Source organism: Rhinolophus hipposideros, assembly GCF_964194185.1.
Source record: "Rhinolophus hipposideros genome assembly, chromosome: 8".
Taxonomy (NCBI): domain Eukaryota; kingdom Metazoa; phylum Chordata; class Mammalia; order Chiroptera; family Rhinolophidae; genus Rhinolophus; species Rhinolophus hipposideros.
In genome coordinates, this window is record NC_138054.1 from 79,302,935 (window position 1) to 79,324,022 (window position 21,088).

Below are 21,088 nucleotides of genomic sequence, written 5' to 3' on the forward strand. Positions count from 1 at the left end.
AGGGTGTCTGGGCTTCTCGCCTCAACAGCCTAGGAAGAAAGCTATTCCCATCCCTTCGTCCAGCATGAGGGACCTGCTTTGATACGGGGCACAGGAGGGGCAGGAGACATCTTATATCTCCTCCTGCCAGAAGAAAGCCAAGGAACATTCTAGAACATATTTTCTGCTCCCTTGTCCAGGGTCAATCCCTGAGAATGGAATTACTGGGGCAAAAGATATGCACGTGTTACAGGCTTTTGATACGCAGTGCCAAATTGCTATCTGATACGGCTGTATATCATGGATTCCTTTTGCCATTTCTGCCTCTCAGCTCCCCAATAAACCACTGAAGAGTCTTGGGGTGAATCAGCCACCAGACCAGATAAACAAGCTGGCCTCTCACTGTTGCTATTTTCTGCAACTAGGAAGGGAACTCCCTTGGATCCCACCCACGACCTGGAATTCTGAAGCACCCAAGCCAGGCACCTTTGTACCTGCTTACCACTGCTCAGGTCCCACCCTCCCCTGCTTTCCCCGCCCCACCCCAGGTGGAGCCAGCTGCCAAGGCGGCAAAGCTTCCCAGCCTTTCCTTGGCGCGACCCAGAGTGGAGGCTAAAAGAGGGCTCTGTGCCCGCCCCAATGAGGATGTTACTGACCATCCTAGCTGCGGGATCCCTGGTCGGTGAGTGTCCATTGCCCCGTGGCCCCCATTACCCCAGGAGCTAGTGATCAGGGTCATCTCCCTGCACCCCACCCAGCCCAGGACAGCCAGTTTCAGTTTCTTCTCTACTGGGACTGAACTGGATGCTGAGTTTCCCTGGAGAAGTGCTTGTGGCTCAGGTTACCGGGAAGGATGAGAGGTCTCAGACCCTGGGTTTTTCTAGAGACTCAACTGAACCTCAAGATTCAGGGGTGCAGCCAACTGTCTGAACTGGGGTGCCAGGTTCCCTACCCCAGTGGGTGGAGAATTGGCTTGAGGTAGATGGACATCCTTTGAGGAGTCAAATTGTCCTGGTAGAAGTTATACCGTTTGTTGCTCTGCGTCTGGCTGGCACTGGCCTGACAAGGGGACTCAGGAGGGACGGGTGGACAAAGCTTAAGTCTGGCCGTTGCCTCCCTCCACACCCTGGGGGGCCCCTGCAGTCCCTCTTGCTAGATGTGAAAGAGTGTTTTCTCCCACCGTGGCCAAGTCTGCCACATTAATAGGTCCTGAAATAGCAGGGCCGTTTTGAAAACAGGACTAAAGGATGGAGTTTTCAAATCCAATTAGGTGGATGTTTTGATTCACCATTACAGAGAACTTTCAGGCAGACATGTGAGATCCTAGATTGTGTCTATTCCCTGAGAGTTGAATCAAATTCCGGGAACTTTCTCAGGAAGCAAAAGCATAGTCCCGACTGTAGAGGGGGAGATAGCCTGTACAAGGCCCCTTCTAGTTCAAGTGCAGGGTGGGCACATGGAGGGCAAGAGCTTCCCAGTCCCCTTGATGATGTCCCTGGCTAGTGCTGACTGGATCCAGTGTTTCCAGCTGCTGCCCCGGCTCCTCCTGTCTGTCTTCTTCCTGGCATCGCACTGGGCCCAACACATTGGGCCTGTGATGAGCTAGGAAGACATGGGGCATCCCCCAGGGACCCCAAGAGACCTGTTCCTTTAGACCCCCACCCATTCCGGTTGGGAATCTTGGAGGCTCCTGGCCCTTTAAGATGGGGCACCCAGGGAAACAGTTCTTAGACTGTTAAGAGTTAGTAAGGTTACTCAGGGAAACCAGGTTCCCTCACTCCAGCTTTCTTAGGATTATTCCAGAGCATGCTGAATTGTTTGTTTTTCCTGATTCCCAATTGGTTCACACACACAAAAAAAATTTTTTTCATAAAAATGTGAAAAAAACTTCCTTTTATAAAGTCTATCAGTCTATCAGTCTTTTTATTTTTATTTTTTTAGTAGGGAATATTGGGGAACGGTGTATTTTTCCAGGACCCATCAGCTTCAAGTCAAGTCGTTGTTTTCAATCTAGTTGTGGAGGGCGCAGCTCACTGGTCCGTGTGGGAATCGAACCAGCAACGTTAGCGTTATGAGCACTGCACTCTTAACTACTGAGCCACCGGGCCGCCCCCAGTCTGTCAGTCTTGACAACGTATGTCTTCCCAGGATTTCACAACATAGACTTTCACCCAGGAAGTAGAAATGACACAGGTTGAGGGACAGATGATGGATTTGAGGAGGAAAAAGGAAGAGTGAGTGAGATGGGAGGAGAGGGGAGAACTTCTTAGCCCTCAACACCTCTTAAAAGAAGGGGGACCAGCCAAGGTCTACCACCCCACATCAGGAAGCCAATTTCAGTTCCCTCATGAAAAATGGTGCCAATCTCCCCCCAACCTGGCCCATTACCTCCCGAGCATATTCCTGCCTCAGCCAACATCTTCCCCCCAACACACATAGCCCACCAGAATACTGAGCCCAACCAGCAACCTCCCCACTGCAGACTCTAAGCCACCACTAGGAGAGGCCAAGCCCACCTCCAGTCGGACCCTGGCCTTCTCCCAAACCCCACTCTCTCTCTCTTTCTCTCTTAGCCTTGACCTCACCACCCCTCCGGAAGCCACCATTCAGTTCTGACCTCAAGTAGACTCCCTCCCTCAACTTCAGACCCAGCCCTGAATCCAGGACCCTTCCTTCCAGAGCAGATCCCAATTCTGCCCAGACTCAGATCCAAACAAGATGTTGGCCACACCTTGGGGCTCAGCAGCACAGCCATCACATTGGACCTCTAGGCCCATAGACCCCATTCTGGGGGTTCCAGGGATTCTGGAACACAAAGATTTTGGCAGCTGCTTGACCTGACCAACCCAGATTCAGAGAGGAGTGCAGCCTTAGATTTAGCCAGTGGATGCACAGCAGAATTGGGGTGTCCTAATATTCCCATCCCCGTAGGTGGTTCTCAAGACCATGGACCCCTCTTGCAGAAGTACTGTATGTATACTTGAGGTGGGGGAGTAAATAACTATCCACTCCCTTACAACTTGTGCCTGCTGGTGGTCATGGTGACACCCGGAGGGAGTGCACACACATATCAAAGACACATGTACACACAAGGCCTCAGGGCCTCAAGTCCACTAGGTCTGCACCTGTTTATTTCCCACCCAGTCAACCAGCCCTTCTGAGCATGCTCAGAGCCAGCTGCCAGCCCTAGTCGCCATTTTCCTGCACCTTCTTCCTTTCTACAGACCAAACTTTGAGGGCTGAGAGAAGAGTTTTATAAGTCGAAGGCTCTTGTTTACAGTGAAGATTGCTTTGGAGAAAACAGCCCTCCCCAGACCCCTTCTTGAGGCACTGGCCTTTGCTGTCCTTTCCTTGATATAAGCAGCAGTAAACCAGGCAAAAGCCTAGGCTGGAAGAGATGGCCATGAACTCCTTCGGGGCCAGCTTTTCCCCTCCTCTCTCTTTTCACCCTCCCTGTCCCATTAACAGGAGTTCAAGCCGCTGAAGCTTTCCACAGAAGAGAGGGTAAATAGGACAGACCCCTCCCTATATGGTGAATCTCTTGCTTTCTCAGGTCCCCTCCCCTCAGACTCAACACACATATATAAGAACCTACTACGTGCTAAACGCTTTCATAGACATTGCCCTACTGTATCCACCCCACAACCAGTCCAGCACTGTGATGAATATTACAGGCTATGTCACATTCTAACTGTGACCCTGGGCAAATAACCCTCTCTGAGCCTCATGTTTTTCTCATCCATAAAATGGGGATAATGGCAGTAACTGTCGCATGAGGTTGTCTTGAGGATTTAATGAAGTGAGAGGCTTAGCCCTGTGCCCAGCACTTCATGTGCATTTCATAAATGTCAGCTGGTGGTGTTGTCATTATTGTTTATATTTAGGGAAGTCAAATTATTCTCATTTTAGAGATAAAGAAAGTGAAGTTCTGACTGCTTAAGCAGAAAGGTCACCCTGCCATATGTGGCCTCAGTCAGCATCCCTCCCCACTACGAAGTCCGTGTGACTGCAGGAGCAGCTTTTGCCTCCCTAAGAAGGCACATAGTAGGTGGGCAGAGAGGCAGGTTTAGCCAGCAGAGAGGCAGGAATTCATCAACATGTTCTCCATCCTTGGTTGAAATTATTGATTCTGGGCAAGTTACTTCTTAGACATCTTAGTTAACTTTCTCTAAAATATGGGCGAGGATACCAACTTCAGACGGTGTTAAGAAGTGAATGAGAGACAATAACAAATGTTGGCAATGATGTGGAGTAATTGGACCACTCAAACATTGTTAGTGAGAATGTAAGCTGGTTCAGCCACTTTAGAAAACATCTTGGCAGTTCTTCAAAAACTTAAACATAGAATTACCATATGACCCAACTAATCCACTCCTAACTATACACTTAAGAGAACTGACAACATATGTCCACTTGAAAATTTGTACACAAATGTTCACAGCAGCATTATTCACAATAACCAAAAAGTGGAAACAACACAAATGTCCACCGACTGGTGAATGGATAAACAAAATATGGTGTAGTCATACAGTGGACTATTACTTGGCCATGAAAAGGAAATCTAGAAGATATTACACTAAGTGAAAGATGCCAGACACAAAGGCCACATATTGTATAATTATTACATTAATAATTACTATTAATATTAAAAGTCCAAATAGGCAAATCCATAGAAACAGAAAGCATTAGTGGTGGCCTAGGGCTGGGGGGGCGGGGAGGAAGAGAGAGTGACTGCTAATGTATAGAATTTCTTTTCGGGGTGATGAAATACATTGACATTACGTGGTGGTAATGATTGTACAACTTTGTGAATATACTAAGAAACCGCTGAATTGTATGCTTTCAAATGGTGAATTTTATGGAATGTGAATTATAGCTCCATGAAAAGGAAACTGAGAAGTAAAGGAGAGCAGTGATAGACAGTGAGCAGTCTCTGGTGAGTGGGTGCTAGTTCTCACTCCCCCAGTCTAATAAATTGGGCAGTTTATTAGAAGGCTGGGGGGGGTGGGGTCCAGGAGCCCATCTGCTCACCCTGTTCCCACTTCCTGCAGTTCACATGGCTGAGGAAACCTCGGACCTTCTTCAGCACGTGAAATTCCAGTCCAGCAACTTCGAAAACATCCTGACTTGGGACAGTGGGCCGGAGAGCGCTCCAGATACAGTCTACAGTGTCGAGTATAAGACGTAGGCTTCCCTCCCAATACGACCTCTTCTAACTCTGCTCTGAAACCAACCCCGCAAAGAAAATCTCCCCTTTCCTTATGTTCCCACATCCCCCACCCAGACTGGTGTTACACAGCGCCCCACACAAATATAGCTCTGCTCTTTTATGGTTGTTTTTTTGTTTTGTTTTGTTTTTTTGCAGAGAGGAGGTAAAATAATGGTTAAAAGTGAGGGCTCTAGAGTCAGACTGCCCAGAGCTGAACACCTGCTCTCACCTATATAACCTTTATATATAGAAGTTATATAACTTCTACATAACCTTCTTGGGCAATTGGATAACCACGCCAAGCCTCAGTTTCCCCACCCATAAAGATAGTATTAGTACCTTCATCATAGGATTGCTAAGTGGATGAAATAAGACAGTCATTGGCACCGGTGCCTGGCAAATAATTGTTTCATTATGATTGATGAAACTAGGTCGATGAAAAGTTGTGTCCACGCCCTCCAGCCCATGCTCCCTTTCCTATGCAAGGGAGGAGGGCTTGGCACGGGCTCGGGAATCTGCAAACCTGGGTTTCGTTCCTGGTCCCGCCACTTCTTCCTGTGACAAGTCGCTTGCCCTCTCTGAGCTTCAGTTCCCTCATCTGTAAAGTAGGCATAACAGTGCTTGCCTCAAAGGATTATGGTGGCGAGGAGCCCAGAGTGTGGACTCAGGACTCGCTGAGTTCACATCCTGGCTCCCCACGGCGTGCTTCAAACACCTGGACAAATTGTACTGCTAAGCCTCAGCTTCCTTATTTGAAAAGGAGGGAGAATAATGTATGAACTTCACAGGATCGATGTGAAGACTAACAGATCATACACATAAAAGGCCTGGGACACAGAATGTGCTAAGTAAATATTTGATCTCGTTATCATTATTAATAAACCACAGGCCTGATGCCAGGCCTGTTCATTAAAGTTGTGCTCCAGCCCTTCCCTTGCCTACAGGTACGGACAGGTAGCGTGGCTAGCGAAGAAGGGCTGCCAGCGGATCACCCGGAAATCCTGCAACCTCACCATGGAGACGGGCAACCTCCAGGAGGAATACTATGCCAGGGTAACCGCCATCAGCAGGGGAGTCCGGTCAGCCCCCAAGATGACTGACCGGTTCATCCCAAAGCAGCATAGTGAGTAGGAGCCCCTCTTATTCCAAGGGAGGGGAGGAGGATGGCCCAGAAGGGCTCTGCCTCAGGGGGTTGGGGGATGGGGCTTGGGGATGTGGCTTTTAGGGAAGGCGTCCTGACTGGAGAACCCAGTGCACTCGTTCATCTTTGTCCAGCTCCGTCCCGACCTCCCTAGTTCAGACCACCTTCATCTTCCCTCGACTACAGCCAAGGCCTCCGAACTTGGTCCCCCCATTTCCCCTTTGACTCTGTTCCAATCCTTAGTCTGGTCTCAGCCTCGACATCACCTCCTAAGTGAGCGTCCCCACTGCAGCCCTCAACTTGGTTTCACTAGATCACCAGCTCCTATTCTCTGTCACAATAAACTGTTTGCTGCCTTCAAAGCTCATATCCCAATCTGCATGATTGTGTTTGCTTCCTGGTGTATTCTCAGCCACCCACACTGACACATGAGGGCAGTGAGGGCGTGTATAGGTGTAGAACCCCTGTGTTCCCAGCCCTTAGCATAGTGCCTGGCATGGAGATCCTCCATGCATAATTGCATGCATAATTGATGAATGAATGAATGAATGAATGAATGAATGAATGTGTTGTCAAACTCTCCTCACAAGTTAAGTGGGTGATGTTCACTACCTGACTTAACAGCCACATGTTTTTTTAAGAAAATAAAAATTGAATTAAGCAAGTTAAATTTATCTTTTCTTGTCTTGTTCAATTCATACCTGTTTCTTGTAGAAATTTTGGAAAATACAGAAATAATGCAAAGAAAAACAAAAGCAGCCCAAAATAATCTGAACACTTAAACATAATCACAGTTACTAGAAACTGTATGTACCCTTTTGTAATCTGGTTTTTCGTATAATGATATCTTTTCATATAATGGTTTTTCATGTAATGGTATGTTGTAATCTTTTGTTTCTCATATAATGGTATCACGAACATTTGCTCATGCCCATTAACTATTTTTCCACAGTATGATATTTCACAGCTAAAAATGATCCTTTCTAGACAGGTACTCTGATTTACTTCCCTAATTCACTTTTTTTTTTTTTTTTGAATGCTTGAAGGTAAAAACAAAAAATCTTATTCTTAATTTCGATCCATGCTTTGGCAAAATATAAAAAATGGACTTCAACCAGATTAAAAACAGCATTAGTTTCTCTAGATACAACATTTCTATGGTACAATAAATAGGTTTCTCAAGTTATTTTATACCACTTACTAGAGAACCAGTTTTCCCTAGATATGTAGGAGAAAATTAAGAAAACATTCATTGTTCATAGCAACAACTGTCACACAGCTGGCTAACCCCTGGAAATGAGCGTTTATAAAAGATGCTGTAGCTGAATATCGCTGTTGGTATCTCAGCATCTCAACTGCAGCTCCATCACCTGTGTACTTTTCTTCCCTTTTCAACATCTGCCATGCCTTCCCATTCACTACTCTTATAATGCTTTTTGACCTTTCTTTATACAAAGTGTTTTCACCAAAGAATAGATGCTTTATAATCCCCACAAATTTCACATGCTTTTGGCTAGCAGAGACACACACATACTTATTTTCTTGTCCCCAAAATACTCTCTACATATGCCTTTTATATTTCTCTCAATTTAGCTGTTAATTCTCATTCTCATTCCCTCCCTCCTCACTCTTACTCCCTCACTTTCCCTTACTCCCTCACTCTTTCTCTCTCCCTCTCTTATCTACCAACGCCTAAAAAACAATCATGTTTTCAATCCATATGTTGCTGAAAAACACTGATGACCATGCAGGGTGGTAAATCAATATTCATTCTCTAATTTATACTTTTTTTTTTTTTTTTGGCTTAAACAGAAATTCAGTTTATTTATTTATTTATTTTTTGCTTTTTTATTTTTTTTTTCTGGTTCTCATTCTTTTTTTTTTTTAATAGTTTCAGGTGTACAAGACAAGGTAATACTTAGACGTTTATCATTTATATCCCTCACACTGTGAACCCCCCTCCCCCCATCCATTATCCCTCCAACCTCACACCGAGCCATCACATTATATATATAAAATTATAGTTGGCATTCATTAATGTTTAGCTTCTGGTGTACAATGCCATGGTCAGGCATCCACATTATCTCTGAGGTGGTCTCCCAAATAGGACGCATGTCCATCGGATATCCAACAAAATCTTTACAACATTATTGAATAAGTTCCCCAAATTAATTTTCAGAAAACCCTGAGGCCATCTTGTGGTTACCAGCTGCTTCCTAATCCCTTCACCTTTCCCCTTATCCCCAACCCCCCCCACCCCCGCCCATCTAACAACTCTCGGTTTTTCCTTTGTGTCCTCAAAACTGTCTCTGATCAGTTCATTCACATGTTCTTTTCTTTAGATTCCGCATATAAATGAGATCATATGGTACTTGTCTTTCTCTTTCTGACTTATTTCACTTAACATAATGTTCTCTAGATCCATCCATGTTGTTGCAAATGATAAGATTTCTTTCTTCTTTATGGCTGCGTAATACTCCATTGTATAAATGTACCACAGCTTCTTAATCCAGTCATCTACCGATGGGCATTTCGGTTGTTTCCATGTCTTAGCTATTGTGTATAGTGCTGCAATAAACATAGGAGTGCATACTGATTTTTGAATTGGAGTTTTGGATTTCTCTGGGTAGATGCCTAGGAGTGGAATTACTGGATCATAGGGTAGTTCCATTTTCAGATTCCTGAGATACCTCCATACTGTTTTCCATAGTGGCTGCACTAATCTGCAATCCCACCAACAGTGCACTAGCGTTCCCTTTTCTCCACATCCGTGCCAGCATTTGTTGTTTGTTGATTTATTGATGATAGCCATTTTGACTGGAGTGAGGTGGTATCTCATTGTGGTTTTTATTTGCATTTCTCTGATGGTTAGTGAGGTTGAGCATTTCTTCATATGTCTTCTTGCCTTCTGTATGTCCTTTCCTAATTCACTTTTGAAGACGTTTAACTCAGGGTTTTTTTGGTGTATTTAACTCAGGGTTTTTTTGGTATGTTTTTTTTTAATATAAAGTTTTATTGAGGAATGTTGGGGAACACTGTTTCTCCAGGGCCCATTAGCTCCAAGTTTTGTCCTTCAATCTGGTTGTGGAGGGCACAGCTCAGCTCCAAGTCCAGTCCCCGTTTTCAATCTTTAGTTGCAGGGGGCGCAGCCCACCATCCCATACGAAAATTGAACTGGCAACGTTGTTGTTGACAACTGGCAACCTTGTTGTTGAGAGCCCTTGCTCAACCTTGTTGTTGACAACTGGCAACCTTGTTGTTGAGAGCCCGCTCTAACCAACTGAGCCATCTGGCTGCCCCTCCAGAAGCTCAACGGCAGCTCATTGTCTTCAATCCAGTTGTGGAGGGCACAGCTCACTGGCCCATGTGGGAATTGTACCAGCAACACTGTTGTTCAGAGCTTGCGCTCTAACCAACTGAACCATCCAGCCGCCCTAACTAAGTTTTTCAATTTTATAAACAACACGGAAGTAATCATTCTTTTAGCTCAGTTATTTTTTATCTTGAAGATCAACAGAGCCTTGAGGGCTTTTATAAATTAGCTTTAAGGGGAGTGGGATTCAGGAATCCCTGAAATTGAGGGATTCAATATTTTTGTATATATTACATTTTGGAGGACAGAAGAGTCATAGGATTTATCCAATTCCCAAAGGGGTGTGTAAACCAGTAAATGTCATTTGATTATTTAGAAAGTTCCATCTGAAGAAAATTAAACTCTTAGGCCTGGTCGTAGAGGCTGAATCAATAATATTGGGTTCCCCAAACATTATTTAGGATATGTCATTGAACTGACATCAATCCCCGAAGGTATCATTGCCAATAGTGGGACGGATGCTTCAGGCAGACCCAGGTGGAGATAGATGGACCGGGATGTGTGGGGGCTGAACCAAGGGTATGATCAAACTAGGGGGCCAGCAACCCTCTCCCTGGGTTCTTCCTACTCACCCTTGGTCATCCCTTTGCCAGCCTTAAACCTAAATACCAGTTGTTTGCAGAACTTCTCTCTTCTTGCCTGATTTTTAAGCTGATTCTTTCAGAAGCACAGTTGGGGCTGGAGTGGGAGGAGCAGGGAAGCATTCATTTCCCACGGCCCAGGGCAGCCTCAGACACGACTGACAGGTTCCGACTTTTTCTTTTCTTTTTTTCTGTCATCCTTTTCCCAGCTACCATCAAACCACCTGACGTGACCTGTATCCCCAAGGTGAGATCCATCCAGATGATTGTCCATCCCAGCTACACGCCCATTCGTGGAGAGGATGGCCACCAGCTAGCCCTGGAGGACATCTTCTGTGACTTGTTCTACCACTTAGAACTCCACATCAATGGCACCTACCACATGGTAAGTAGATGGGCCACCCTGGTCCTTCCCTGTCCAGGAAATCATTTCCCTCTCAATTAGATCTGCATTGCTTTCAGTAAAAAGAAGATGTGTTATCTAAATTAGCATTTCCCAAAATATGTCCACCACCTCTCTCTAGTAGATTCACACACACAATAGCATGCTAAAGTCTCTGACAAGTCCTGCAAAGACTCTGTTTTCAATTTGTTTCATACAACCTCTCTCGAATTTATTTAACCAGAGAAACTCCTTTTATTTTGCACTATATATATATATATATATACACATACATGTGTATATATATATATATATATATATATATATATACATATATGTGTGTGTGTGTGTATATATATATATATATATATATATATATATATATATATTACTTTTTACCTAATCCTTTCTAACACCCTGGGGAACGACCTCAATTAACATAATATCCTCAGGTGTCCATTTTGGAAAATGCTGTAATTAGTTGCTACTGATATAGTTCTTTTTGCTGGCTCTCCACTATTTACGGGAACTGGATCCAGGCAGTGTCTTAAGATCAGCAATAATAAAAGATGGATGACAAGGGCATTAATTGTCAAACAACATACAAGTTATATCTTTTTGTATTCAGAAAATAGGTAGTATTTCCCCACAGCATGTGTCACTAATCCATAATTCCATTAAACGGCTATGCCCTCTCTCAAGGGGTTTATAACCTGGTGAGTAGGGAAGGAGTTAAAACAAGAATTCAAACAGGTGGAGGAAAATAAGGGTACTGTGTTGGGCATAGTGGAGGCAGGGAAGGGAGAGGGCAATGTTAGTTCAGAGACATCTGGAAAGACCTCTAGAACAGAAAACTTTCTGGTGCCAATACCAATTTCTGAGGTGTGCCACATACCGTCTGCTTATTACGGCACTGCATCTTCACCTGTGAGGTAGATACTATTATCTTCATTTTCTGAATGAGAAAACAGAGGCTCATAGAGGTTAAGTCACTTGTTCAAGATCATTTAGCAAATAATAGGATAGTCAAGATTCAAACTTAGCTCTGTTCAAAGCCCACATCCTCCACCCACCCTACCCCCACCACACACACACACACACACACACACACACACACCACCCTACCCCCACCACACACACACACACACACACACACACACACACACACACTGTCCCATACTGACCCACCATGATCACAGAGAGAAGCAGGAAAACTTAGGACATTATTGGAAAGCACAGAACTTCCCAGTTTGACCAGAGCATTGGGACACATAGAACAATTTCGCAAAACATGCTCCCAAACCAATGGCATCAGAATCTCCTGCAGCATTTGTTAAAAATACAGGTTCTTAGTCCCCGTTCCAATCTATATAATCAAATCCAGCTGTACCCCTGGGATCTGAATCTTAGAGGGCAATTCCAGTACTTCTTACCCACCCTGAAGTTTGAGAAGCACTGATGGAGAGGAACCATGGTAGCTAAACTCCAGAAAACAGGCTGGGGCTATGCTCTAACTATCTAGGATCGTGGATGGAGGAATCATTATTTATTTCAATAGTCAGTGGGAGCAATTCCAGATTATTGAGCAGGGAGGGGCCTTATCACAATGACTTTTTGGTAAATATTTGGGGCTTTACTGAATATTTTGTTATTAATTCTATAATTTAATTCAGTTTGTGGTCAGAAAAATACTCCATATGATTTCAGTCCTTGTAAATTGATGGAGACTTGTTTTATGGCTCAGCATATGGCCTATCTTAGTGAATATTCCATGTGCACTTGGAAAGAATGCGTACCTTGTAGATGCTTGGTAGAATGTGCTATAAATATAGATTAGATAAAGGTGGCTAAGTGTGTTATTCAGATCTTCTATGTCTTTTCTGATTTGGGGGTGGTCTATTGCTGACAGTGTTACAATCTCCAACTACAACTGTGGATTTATCTATTTTCCCCTTTGATTCTGTGTATATTTGAAACTATTATCAGGCACATACACATTCATGATTGCTATAGCCTCCTGATAAATGGGTGGTGACAGTAGTGGTGGTGATAGTGGTGATGATGGTAAGGGTGGTGGTGGTGGGGGGTAGTGGTGATGGTGGTGGTGGTGGTGATGGTGGTGGTGGTGGTGATGGGGGGGTAGTGGTGATGGTGGTGGTGGTGGTGGTGGTGATGGTGGTGGTGGTGGTGATGGGGGGTAGTGGTGATGGTGGTGGTGGTGGTGGTGGTGATGGTGGTGGTGGTGGTGATGGGGGGTAGTGGTGATGGTGGTGGTGGTGGTGGTGGTGGTGATGGGGGGTAGTGGTGATGGTGGTGGTGGTGGTGGTGGTGATGGTGGTGGTGGTGGTGATGGGGGGTAGTGGTGATGGTGGTGGTGGTGGTGGTGGTGGTGATGATGGTGGTGGTGGTGGTGATGGTGGTGGTGGTGGTGATGGGGGGGTAGTGGTGATGGTGGTGGTGGTGGTGGTGGTGGTGATGGGGGGTAGTGGTGATGGTGGTGGTGGTGGTGGTGGTGATGGTGGTGGTGGTGGTGATGGGGGGTAGTGGTGATGGTGGTGGTGGTGGTGGTGGTGGTGATGATGGTGGTGGTGGTGGTGATGGTGGTGGTGGTGGTGATGGGGGGGTAGTGGTGATGGTGGTGGTGGTGGTGGTGGTGGTGATGATGGTGGTGGTGATGGGGGTAGTGGTGATGATGGTTGTGGTGCTGGTGGTGATGAGGGTAGTGGTGATGGTGGTTGTGGTGGTGGTGGTGATGGTGATATTGGTGGTGATAATAGCAAGGGTGATAACAGCAGCTAGTATTTATTGAGTGTTTACTGAGTACCAGACACTGTTCTAAGTGAGTGTACATGGAGCTTGGCGACTGACTGGATTTGGGGATAAAGCAGAGGCAGGGGGATGGGAATGGAGTACTGCAGACTGATCCAGCAGTTTCTGGTTTGGGTAGCTGGCGGAACCATTTCACTAAGTGCAGTAACCCTGGCATAGGATGAGCAGCCTTGCTTGGGCTCCATATGGAGACTGGCATGTAAGAGGAGTCACTCCAGGTTCTCTGTCAAATTCAGCACCTCGCAGGGAAGCAGAGAGAATATGAGTTCATTGGCCTGACCCCTGACACGGAGTTCCTTGGGACCATCGTAAGTTTTGATCCAGAGTGGTCCAAAGAGAGTACCACCTATGAATGCCGAGTGAAGACACTGCCAGGTAAGTTTGGCTGAAGCCGGGGGTAGGTGGGTTTCCTGAATTCAAGTCTTGACTGTGTGCTTTTCTCCCTGTAACCAAGGTGAGGCTTGGCAGTGCTCTGAAAAACTACAGAAGGGTTATTAAAGTCAATCTTTGTTCATCCATAAATGCATTAGACGATGGGTTATCACTGCACATGTTTAATCTCCACCCTTCAGCCTATGACCAGATTTCCTCTCTCTGGCAACTTTAGTACGTACCCTGACAAAGCAACTTCCCTTTAATATTAACCTAGGTGAGATATACTGGGAAATAATCTACAGGGGGGAGAACAGATAAGATAAAAAAAATCCCTTAATATCTTCCAAAGTCAAATAATAACAACAGTGAGGAGAATAAGCATTTCTGAATTCAGGGACTAATCCCTAACCAGGGACTAGGCACTACTAAGTGCAATCCTCATGAGCAATCTATGAAGCAGGTACTATTATCATCCTTATTTTACAGATGAGGAAACAGATTCAGAGTGGTTAAGTAACTTGTCTAAGGTCACACAGGTGGTGAGGAATAGAAGTAGGCCTAATTATGGAGACCACGTTCTCACCGTTGTGCTACCATAGAAGTAGTTTTGAGTCATCAGCTCAGTGAGATGATGTCCCATGCTCCCTTCCTCTGGCACATTGAAACTCAATGCTCATCATAAACATTGTGATATTTTTATTAGTGTTTATTTTCATAGACAAATAGAAATCCTGTAATGCTCAGAGAAACAAGTTTAGAGGGTGAAAGTGATAGCAGTTGGTTGGATGGATTTGGAAAAACGGTCTCTACCTTAGTCATCTTGTTTAGATTAATGATGTCAGTAGGTGATTTCTGTTCTAATGAACAGAGGTAAGGTGGCTGTGAGGCTGGGCCTGAGGATAAAACTGCAGGTTGGTAGAAACATCATCAGGTAGGTTCTGGTTCTCAATTTTGTTCACAAACTCAACTCAAGAGCCCACAGGAGACTGATTTCTCCACCAAAGTCCCAGTGCATTATTTTTCAGGGGAAGATATACCTGGTGGGACAGCCATTCCTGGCCCATTGCATGGGGCATGCCCGTCCTGTAGGTAGGGTCACTAGGGAGACCAGAATAGAACTTGGCAAGAGGAGAACTAGAAAAAGGGAACCAATGTTACAGGCACTCCGCTGGGAGCGTATAGATGATTCATGACCCTCTCCCCAGGACCGAACTAGACCCATCTCACCCATTCGTGGCCCACAACCTGCCCTACCCAGCTTTTTGACAACATGCAGACCACTCATGTGATACCATTTTTTTCTAATACTGGAGCTGCTTTGATATAAATCACACTTCTGGTTGGATATTTCCTGCTGACATATAACCCCATATCCTCAAAAATAATGTTAATAAAAATTCCTACTATTTATTAAGTACTTGCTCTATTACCAAGCACTGTGTTAAAAGCTTTACTTATATTTTCTCAATTAATCTTTATAACAACACTGCAGGTTGGGTAGCGTCACTCCCATTTTACAGAAGAGGAACTCTGGCTCACAGATGTTAAGCAACTTGCTGGTAACCACACAGCTGGTCAGTGAACATTGTTAGGTTCATCTGATCCTGAAGCTTGAGCTCTAACCACCACTTTTATTTATAGCTAATCCCCTCTACTGCACATTTATTCCTCTTACTTCCATTGCAGAGTGCTATGTTCTGCCCTTGCCTGCATATTCTAGGGTGTATCTCACCCCCAGAGCCCAGAATCTCCACTTGACCTACCTCTCAGAATATCTGGGAGGGGCACAGAGCAACATCCCAGTTTCTTGATGCTGGAAAGGGCTCTAGGGGTCATCTCATCCTGTACCTAATTTTTACAGATGAGGAAACTAAGGCACCTTTGTGTAGTGTCTCTGAGGCAAGCTTTGGAGTTATACATGTCAACCCTGGCTTTGCCACTGAATAGCTGTGTGACCTCGGTCAAGGCACTTAACCTCTCTGAGAATCAGCTTCATTATCTGTAAGAAGGGAGGATCCCTGGCACTCTGTATTCGGTGGGATAACATAGGTAGAGCACCCCGCACAGTTCATGGCACATTGTACGAATTCAATAATTGCTGGCTACTGTTATTAATAAATGAGAGGTTTGTGCGGTGGAGAGAATGATGCTCAGCATATCAGTGGCTGAGCCAGACCTCTAATACCCCACACTCCAGTATTATTTCTATTATTTCTTCCTGCCTCCCCAGGGGTGAAATAGCATATGGGAATGTTCCAAGTCCCTATCCTATCCTGGTACAAGGAGCAGTGTTTTCCATTAGGCATGTCATGTAGAGACATTCGGGTCTGTCTTCTCCCTGGAGCGGAGCTAGGAGTGTCATGCTACAGGGGACAGGGTACCACTGAAGTGGGAAGAGGACCCATAGAGGCCTGAGCCACGGGGCTGGAGGAAGAGAGAGGAGTGGGCTAGAAGTAGAGGCTCCAGCAACTTGCAGCATTCACAGTGATTGCCAAGGTCATTGGCAGCTGGTGATCAGTCCCCTAAGCTGAAGCCGCACGGGGCCACAAACAGGAGGGTGACTTGGAGAGTCAAGACCCCTGGATAAAACAAATTGCCAGTGTTAACAAAAAAACTCCAACTACCTCTTCTTTACCAAGCCCTTCACTAGGCTCACCTGGGCTGGTGACAGGAAGCGTGTCATATCAAGAACTGGCTGTGCCCATCCCAAAGATGCGGGACCATAGGGAGAAGCCTCAGCTCTAAAGCCCTCGGTCGCCCCTCTCCTTCCCTTTTAAAAAGGGTGATGCCTCTGGCTCCCTCCTGAGCAAGGTCTTCCCAGATACCCAGCCCCTTACCCTGCTAGGGAGGTGGGGAGGACAGAGACCTCCCTTTGTGACTTCCCGCCCCCCCCCCAGCAGGGAGTCAGGACTGTCCTCAGACCCAGGCAAGAGGGACCCACTTTAGAAGACCCTGCTCCGACCCTGCTCTGGCCATGACCCTCCCCACAACATAAAGAGTCCTTAGGTCCACGTAGACAGGTCCCCCTGTGACCTCCCTTCCAGACCACACCCTGACTACCTGGGACCCCAAAATTCCCTGTGGAAATGCCCCAACCCTCTGTCCAATCTAGGCAGATCTCTTCCTTGCATCTTTCCTCCGGAGGGGAGACACTCCGTTGATGTGCAGACCTTCAGCCCAAAGAATGGCCAATAGGTGGCTATTTGTTGGGGGAATGGATGAACTTGGCCATGTGGGCTGAAGCTTCCATATCCTATGCGCAAGGCCCATGGCAGTGTGGGACGGAGCCGGGTGGGCTAGGGGCTTCACATTTCAGCACAGTCCCCAATGAGTCCAAGAATTCAAATTTCAAACCTGGCCTTCCAGGTTGTTATGAAAAGTACATTATTTGTCAAGGTGGGAGCACAGAGCATGTTTTACTTGGTGTGAAAATATGATTTACAAATTCTGAATATTTAGCCATGCGGTGGGTGGATGGCCGTGTCTTTGAGCTGTTGCCTCAGCCCTGCAAATATTCAGGGTAAGAGAGGTTTCCCAAGCCTGGCCCTAAGAGGTGAGGGGAGGAAAAGCCCTGAGTGTGCACATCCACACGTGGGCCCCGCCCAGATGCCAGCCTCACCCTTCCTGCTCTGGCCTCTTTGCTCACACAGACCAGACGTGGACCTACTCCTTCTCGAGTGCCTTCCTGTTCTCTATGGGCTTTCTGGTGGCAGGACTCTGCTACCTGAGCTACAGATACGTAACCAAGCCGCCTACACCTCCCAACTCCCTGGTAAGCAGCAGTACGTGGGGCAGGAGGGAGAGGTCTGAGGAAAGCCCCAAAGCAGCAAAGGACAGAGGCCCAGGGACCCCTGGCTCTCACTGAAATGCAGTGATCAGTACACAAAGCCGACAATTAGGCCTCAGGTCTCCCCTCCATCCTAACTCCGAACGTGGCCCAGCAGGGGATCTTGAAGGGGGGCAGGTGATGGGGTAGAGTGGACTTGGAATAGAAAACCCATGGGGCTTTAAAGCTTCCACATGCAGGCAGGTAACGTAGAACCCTAGAGAGTAGGCCACTGCAGGGGCCAAAGAGTGGGGGGCACTGTGGGGGCCCCAGAGCTCACATCCGGTCTAAAGGGCAGCCCAGACTGTCCCCTGGGAATACAGGTCCAGTGTGGCCAGATCTTCACATTTGTTAACAGAGAGGTCAGAATTTCAGATTATAATGTGAAATCTCCCAATTTTCAAATGTTGGCAACTAATTTTTAAAATGTGAAGCCCTATGTAAACCACACAAATCACATTGCAGCCCCGACCTAGCCACCGGCACTGCGTCTGCTAAAGCACCAGGGCCCAGGGCAGGCCCCATCTGAGCTGCTCAGGGCTCCAGTGTGGCTTTCACCCATCTGAGAGGCTTGAGGGCATTTTGCTCAATGTCCCAGATGAGCCATTTCCTGTAAAACTCTCTTGGCCGTCCTTTATCCCTCATCCTTTCCCACCTTCCCCCTCTATCAGGCCCTTAGGGACCTGTGAGTGAGGAACAGTGTGAGCCACCACCTCCAGAGGGTACCCCGAGGCGACCCCAAAGCTGAGTCACCTACTTCCTGGATTATCTACCTGCTAGATAACCACAGCCAAAATCTCTCTCTCTGAGATAACCCAGGCTTTAGGGGTAGCCCTCAAGTAAAGAGCCGGCAGTCCTGTCCCTTTACGAAAGCCCCAATAGTTAGAGGAATCTCTAAGAGATAAAGGGGATGTGTGGCATATGCATGTTGAAAAGCCCCCGATGGCTTATCGCCTCTACCTCCCCCTGAAGGGCCTCACCCACCCACGATACCTGAGGGAGCTGAGCCCAGGCCCTAACGGTGGGTTGTTTTGTTCCCGCACAGAATGTCCAGCGTGTACTGACCTTCCAGCCTCTGCGCTTCATCCAGGAGCACATCCTCATCCCCGTCTTTGACCTCAATGACCCCAGGAGCCTGGCCCAGCCTGTCCAGTACTCCCAAGTCATGGTCTCTGGGCTCAGGGAGACCCCAGGAGCCCCACCGCTGCACAGCCTATCTGAGATTACCTACCTCGGGCAGCCAGAAATCTCCATCCTCCATACCCCCAAAGTACCATCTCACCAGGCACTCTCCCCACTGTCCTATGCTCCCCAGGCTTCCCCTGAGGTCAGACCCCCATCCTACACTCCTCAAGTCACCCCTGAAGCTAAAGCTGCGTTCTACACGCCACAGTCCATCTCTGAGGTGCAGCCGCCTTCCTATAACCGTCAAGCCACTCGGAACAGCTGGCCTCCTTCCTATGGGATGTGCATGGAAGGCTCTGGCAAAGACTCTCCACCTGGGACATTCTCTAGTCCCAAATACCTCAGGCGTAAAGGTCAGCTCCAGAAAGAGGCACCAGCTGGAAGCTGCATCACAGATGAACTTTCTCTGCAGGCGCCGGCCTCCTTGGCTATGGAGGACCTCCAAGAAGCCAAATCCTTCCACCAGCATCTGGGGGCTGACACAAACAGAGCACCTGACACTAATGGGCCACACAGAGGGGACCCAGGGACACCAGGAGACCTAAAGAGCCAGCTGCCTCTCCTTTCCTCGGTTCAGATCGAGGGTCACCCAGTATCCCTCCCTTTGCACACACCTTCTATTCCATGTTCCCCCACAGACGAGGTTTCAAGTCCCTGGGGCCTGCTGGAGTCCCTCGTGTGTCCCAAGGACAATAGTCCAGTGTCTGAGACTGAGGCCAAGAGCCCAGCCCTTCCAGCCTCAGACCCGGAGCAGCCTGCAGAGCTGGACTCTCTTTTCAGAGACCTGGCCCTAACGGTGCAGTGGGAGCCCTGAGCAGAACCCAGGGCAGGCTGGGGCTTCCTCCCTGTCTCCACCCCAATCTCACATCCTCGCTGTCATTCCCAACCCAACCATGCTGCTCACGCAGCCCAAACTCAGGTGGGTGCCCTTGAGAGAACCAGAGGAAGGAGGATACGGAGGCCCTGCCATGGTTGAGCCCCTGTTAGAGCAAAAAGGCACGAGGAGGACTCCAGCTGGGGGAGTGATGGGCGTGCATCATGTGCAAATGAGTGTGTGCATGAGAGCGCTGCAGGGCAGAACGGGACAGAGTGCGACGAGTTAACACACGGAGACTTCGAGGAAATCCAGGGCCCAGCTCCTAACACACTGGACGCAAAGTTCTCCAGGGGCCTGCCTCTCTCCACACCCCTTTCCTGGCTGGTCTCATAATCTAAATTGACAGCGAGTGAGGTCTCTGCCGCCTCTGTAATTCCCCAGGTGAGAAAAGGATCCTGGAAATGAATGCCTCATAGCAGGCTGGGCAGAACCAGAACAACCTGCCCTCTTGCCAAGGCCAGAGGCAGCATGATAGCAAGACTCCAGGGAGGGGTGCGGCCGGGGCTCATTCCCAGCCAGGGCTACTGCCTGAAGTTGCACCATTTCAACTTCATTCCTCTGCTAAAGGCTGTACCCCAAGTGACACGCAGGTCCCCCAGCGAGGGAGAACACAGACATCCTTTCTGTCAGCAGGAGTTTCAAATCCCACCCTGAGAGCAGAGTTTGAAAGGAACATGCAGCCATATGGTCCCTGAAGGAGACACAACAGTGAACTGTACTTACTTCACAACTTTGGAAACAGCCTTGGGTTCAGCCCATCATCTGGGTTCATATTCCAGCCTCATCACTTACCAGCTACGTGACTTCAAGCAAAGAAATCACTGCTCAAAACCTCAGTTTCTTCATCTGTAAATGGGCATAATAACATCTACCTCACGGGATGGTGGTGAGGATGAAATTAAATAACTTCTGTAAAGTGCTTAATAGTGCTTGGCAGGCGGGCAATGCCCAATAAATGGTAGCTGTGGCTTGTGTTTTTTTGTTTTTTAAATCAGACAGCACAGAGAGTAACCTACTCCCCCAATTCAGGTTGGCTTCAGACTGGGCATTTTCTCGTGGGCTCAGATTATCCTGATTTCCTCAGGATTGCTCCAGGCCAAGCCAGAGATGCTGGACTGTCTGGTGGAGGGAGCAAAGGAAGGGATTGCGGAGCCTTCTGGAAACAAGGTCCAGAGACAAATGGAACCTTTTCCCCACGGTTACAGTGGAAGCTGTTTTGGGGGTGGCGGCGCTCTCCTCAGGGGACCTCCTTTGCACAGAGCCCCCAGGTCTGTCTGCTCCCACCTGAGGAAAGGGCTCTCCTTCTGCGCTGTCAGAGCACTGGCACATTC

General features: G+C 47.3%; 1 protein-coding gene across 1 annotated transcript; it reads left to right on the forward strand.

Annotated features, from left to right (window-relative positions):
- Positions 1-618: 618 nt before the first annotated feature.
- IL22RA1 (interleukin 22 receptor subunit alpha 1) lies at positions 619-20,725 on the forward strand (the record flags this gene model as incomplete). The annotated part of the gene is made up of 7 exons (XM_081055818.1): positions 619-661; positions 5,031-5,163; positions 6,133-6,311; positions 10,493-10,668; positions 13,731-13,869; positions 17,520-17,641; positions 18,741-20,725. The coding sequence occupies 7 exons, from the start codon at positions 619-621 to the stop codon at positions 19,692-19,694; spliced, it is 1,746 nt and encodes a 581-aa protein (XP_080911944.1). The 3' UTR covers positions 19,695-20,725.
- Positions 20,726-21,088: the final 363 nt, after the last annotated feature.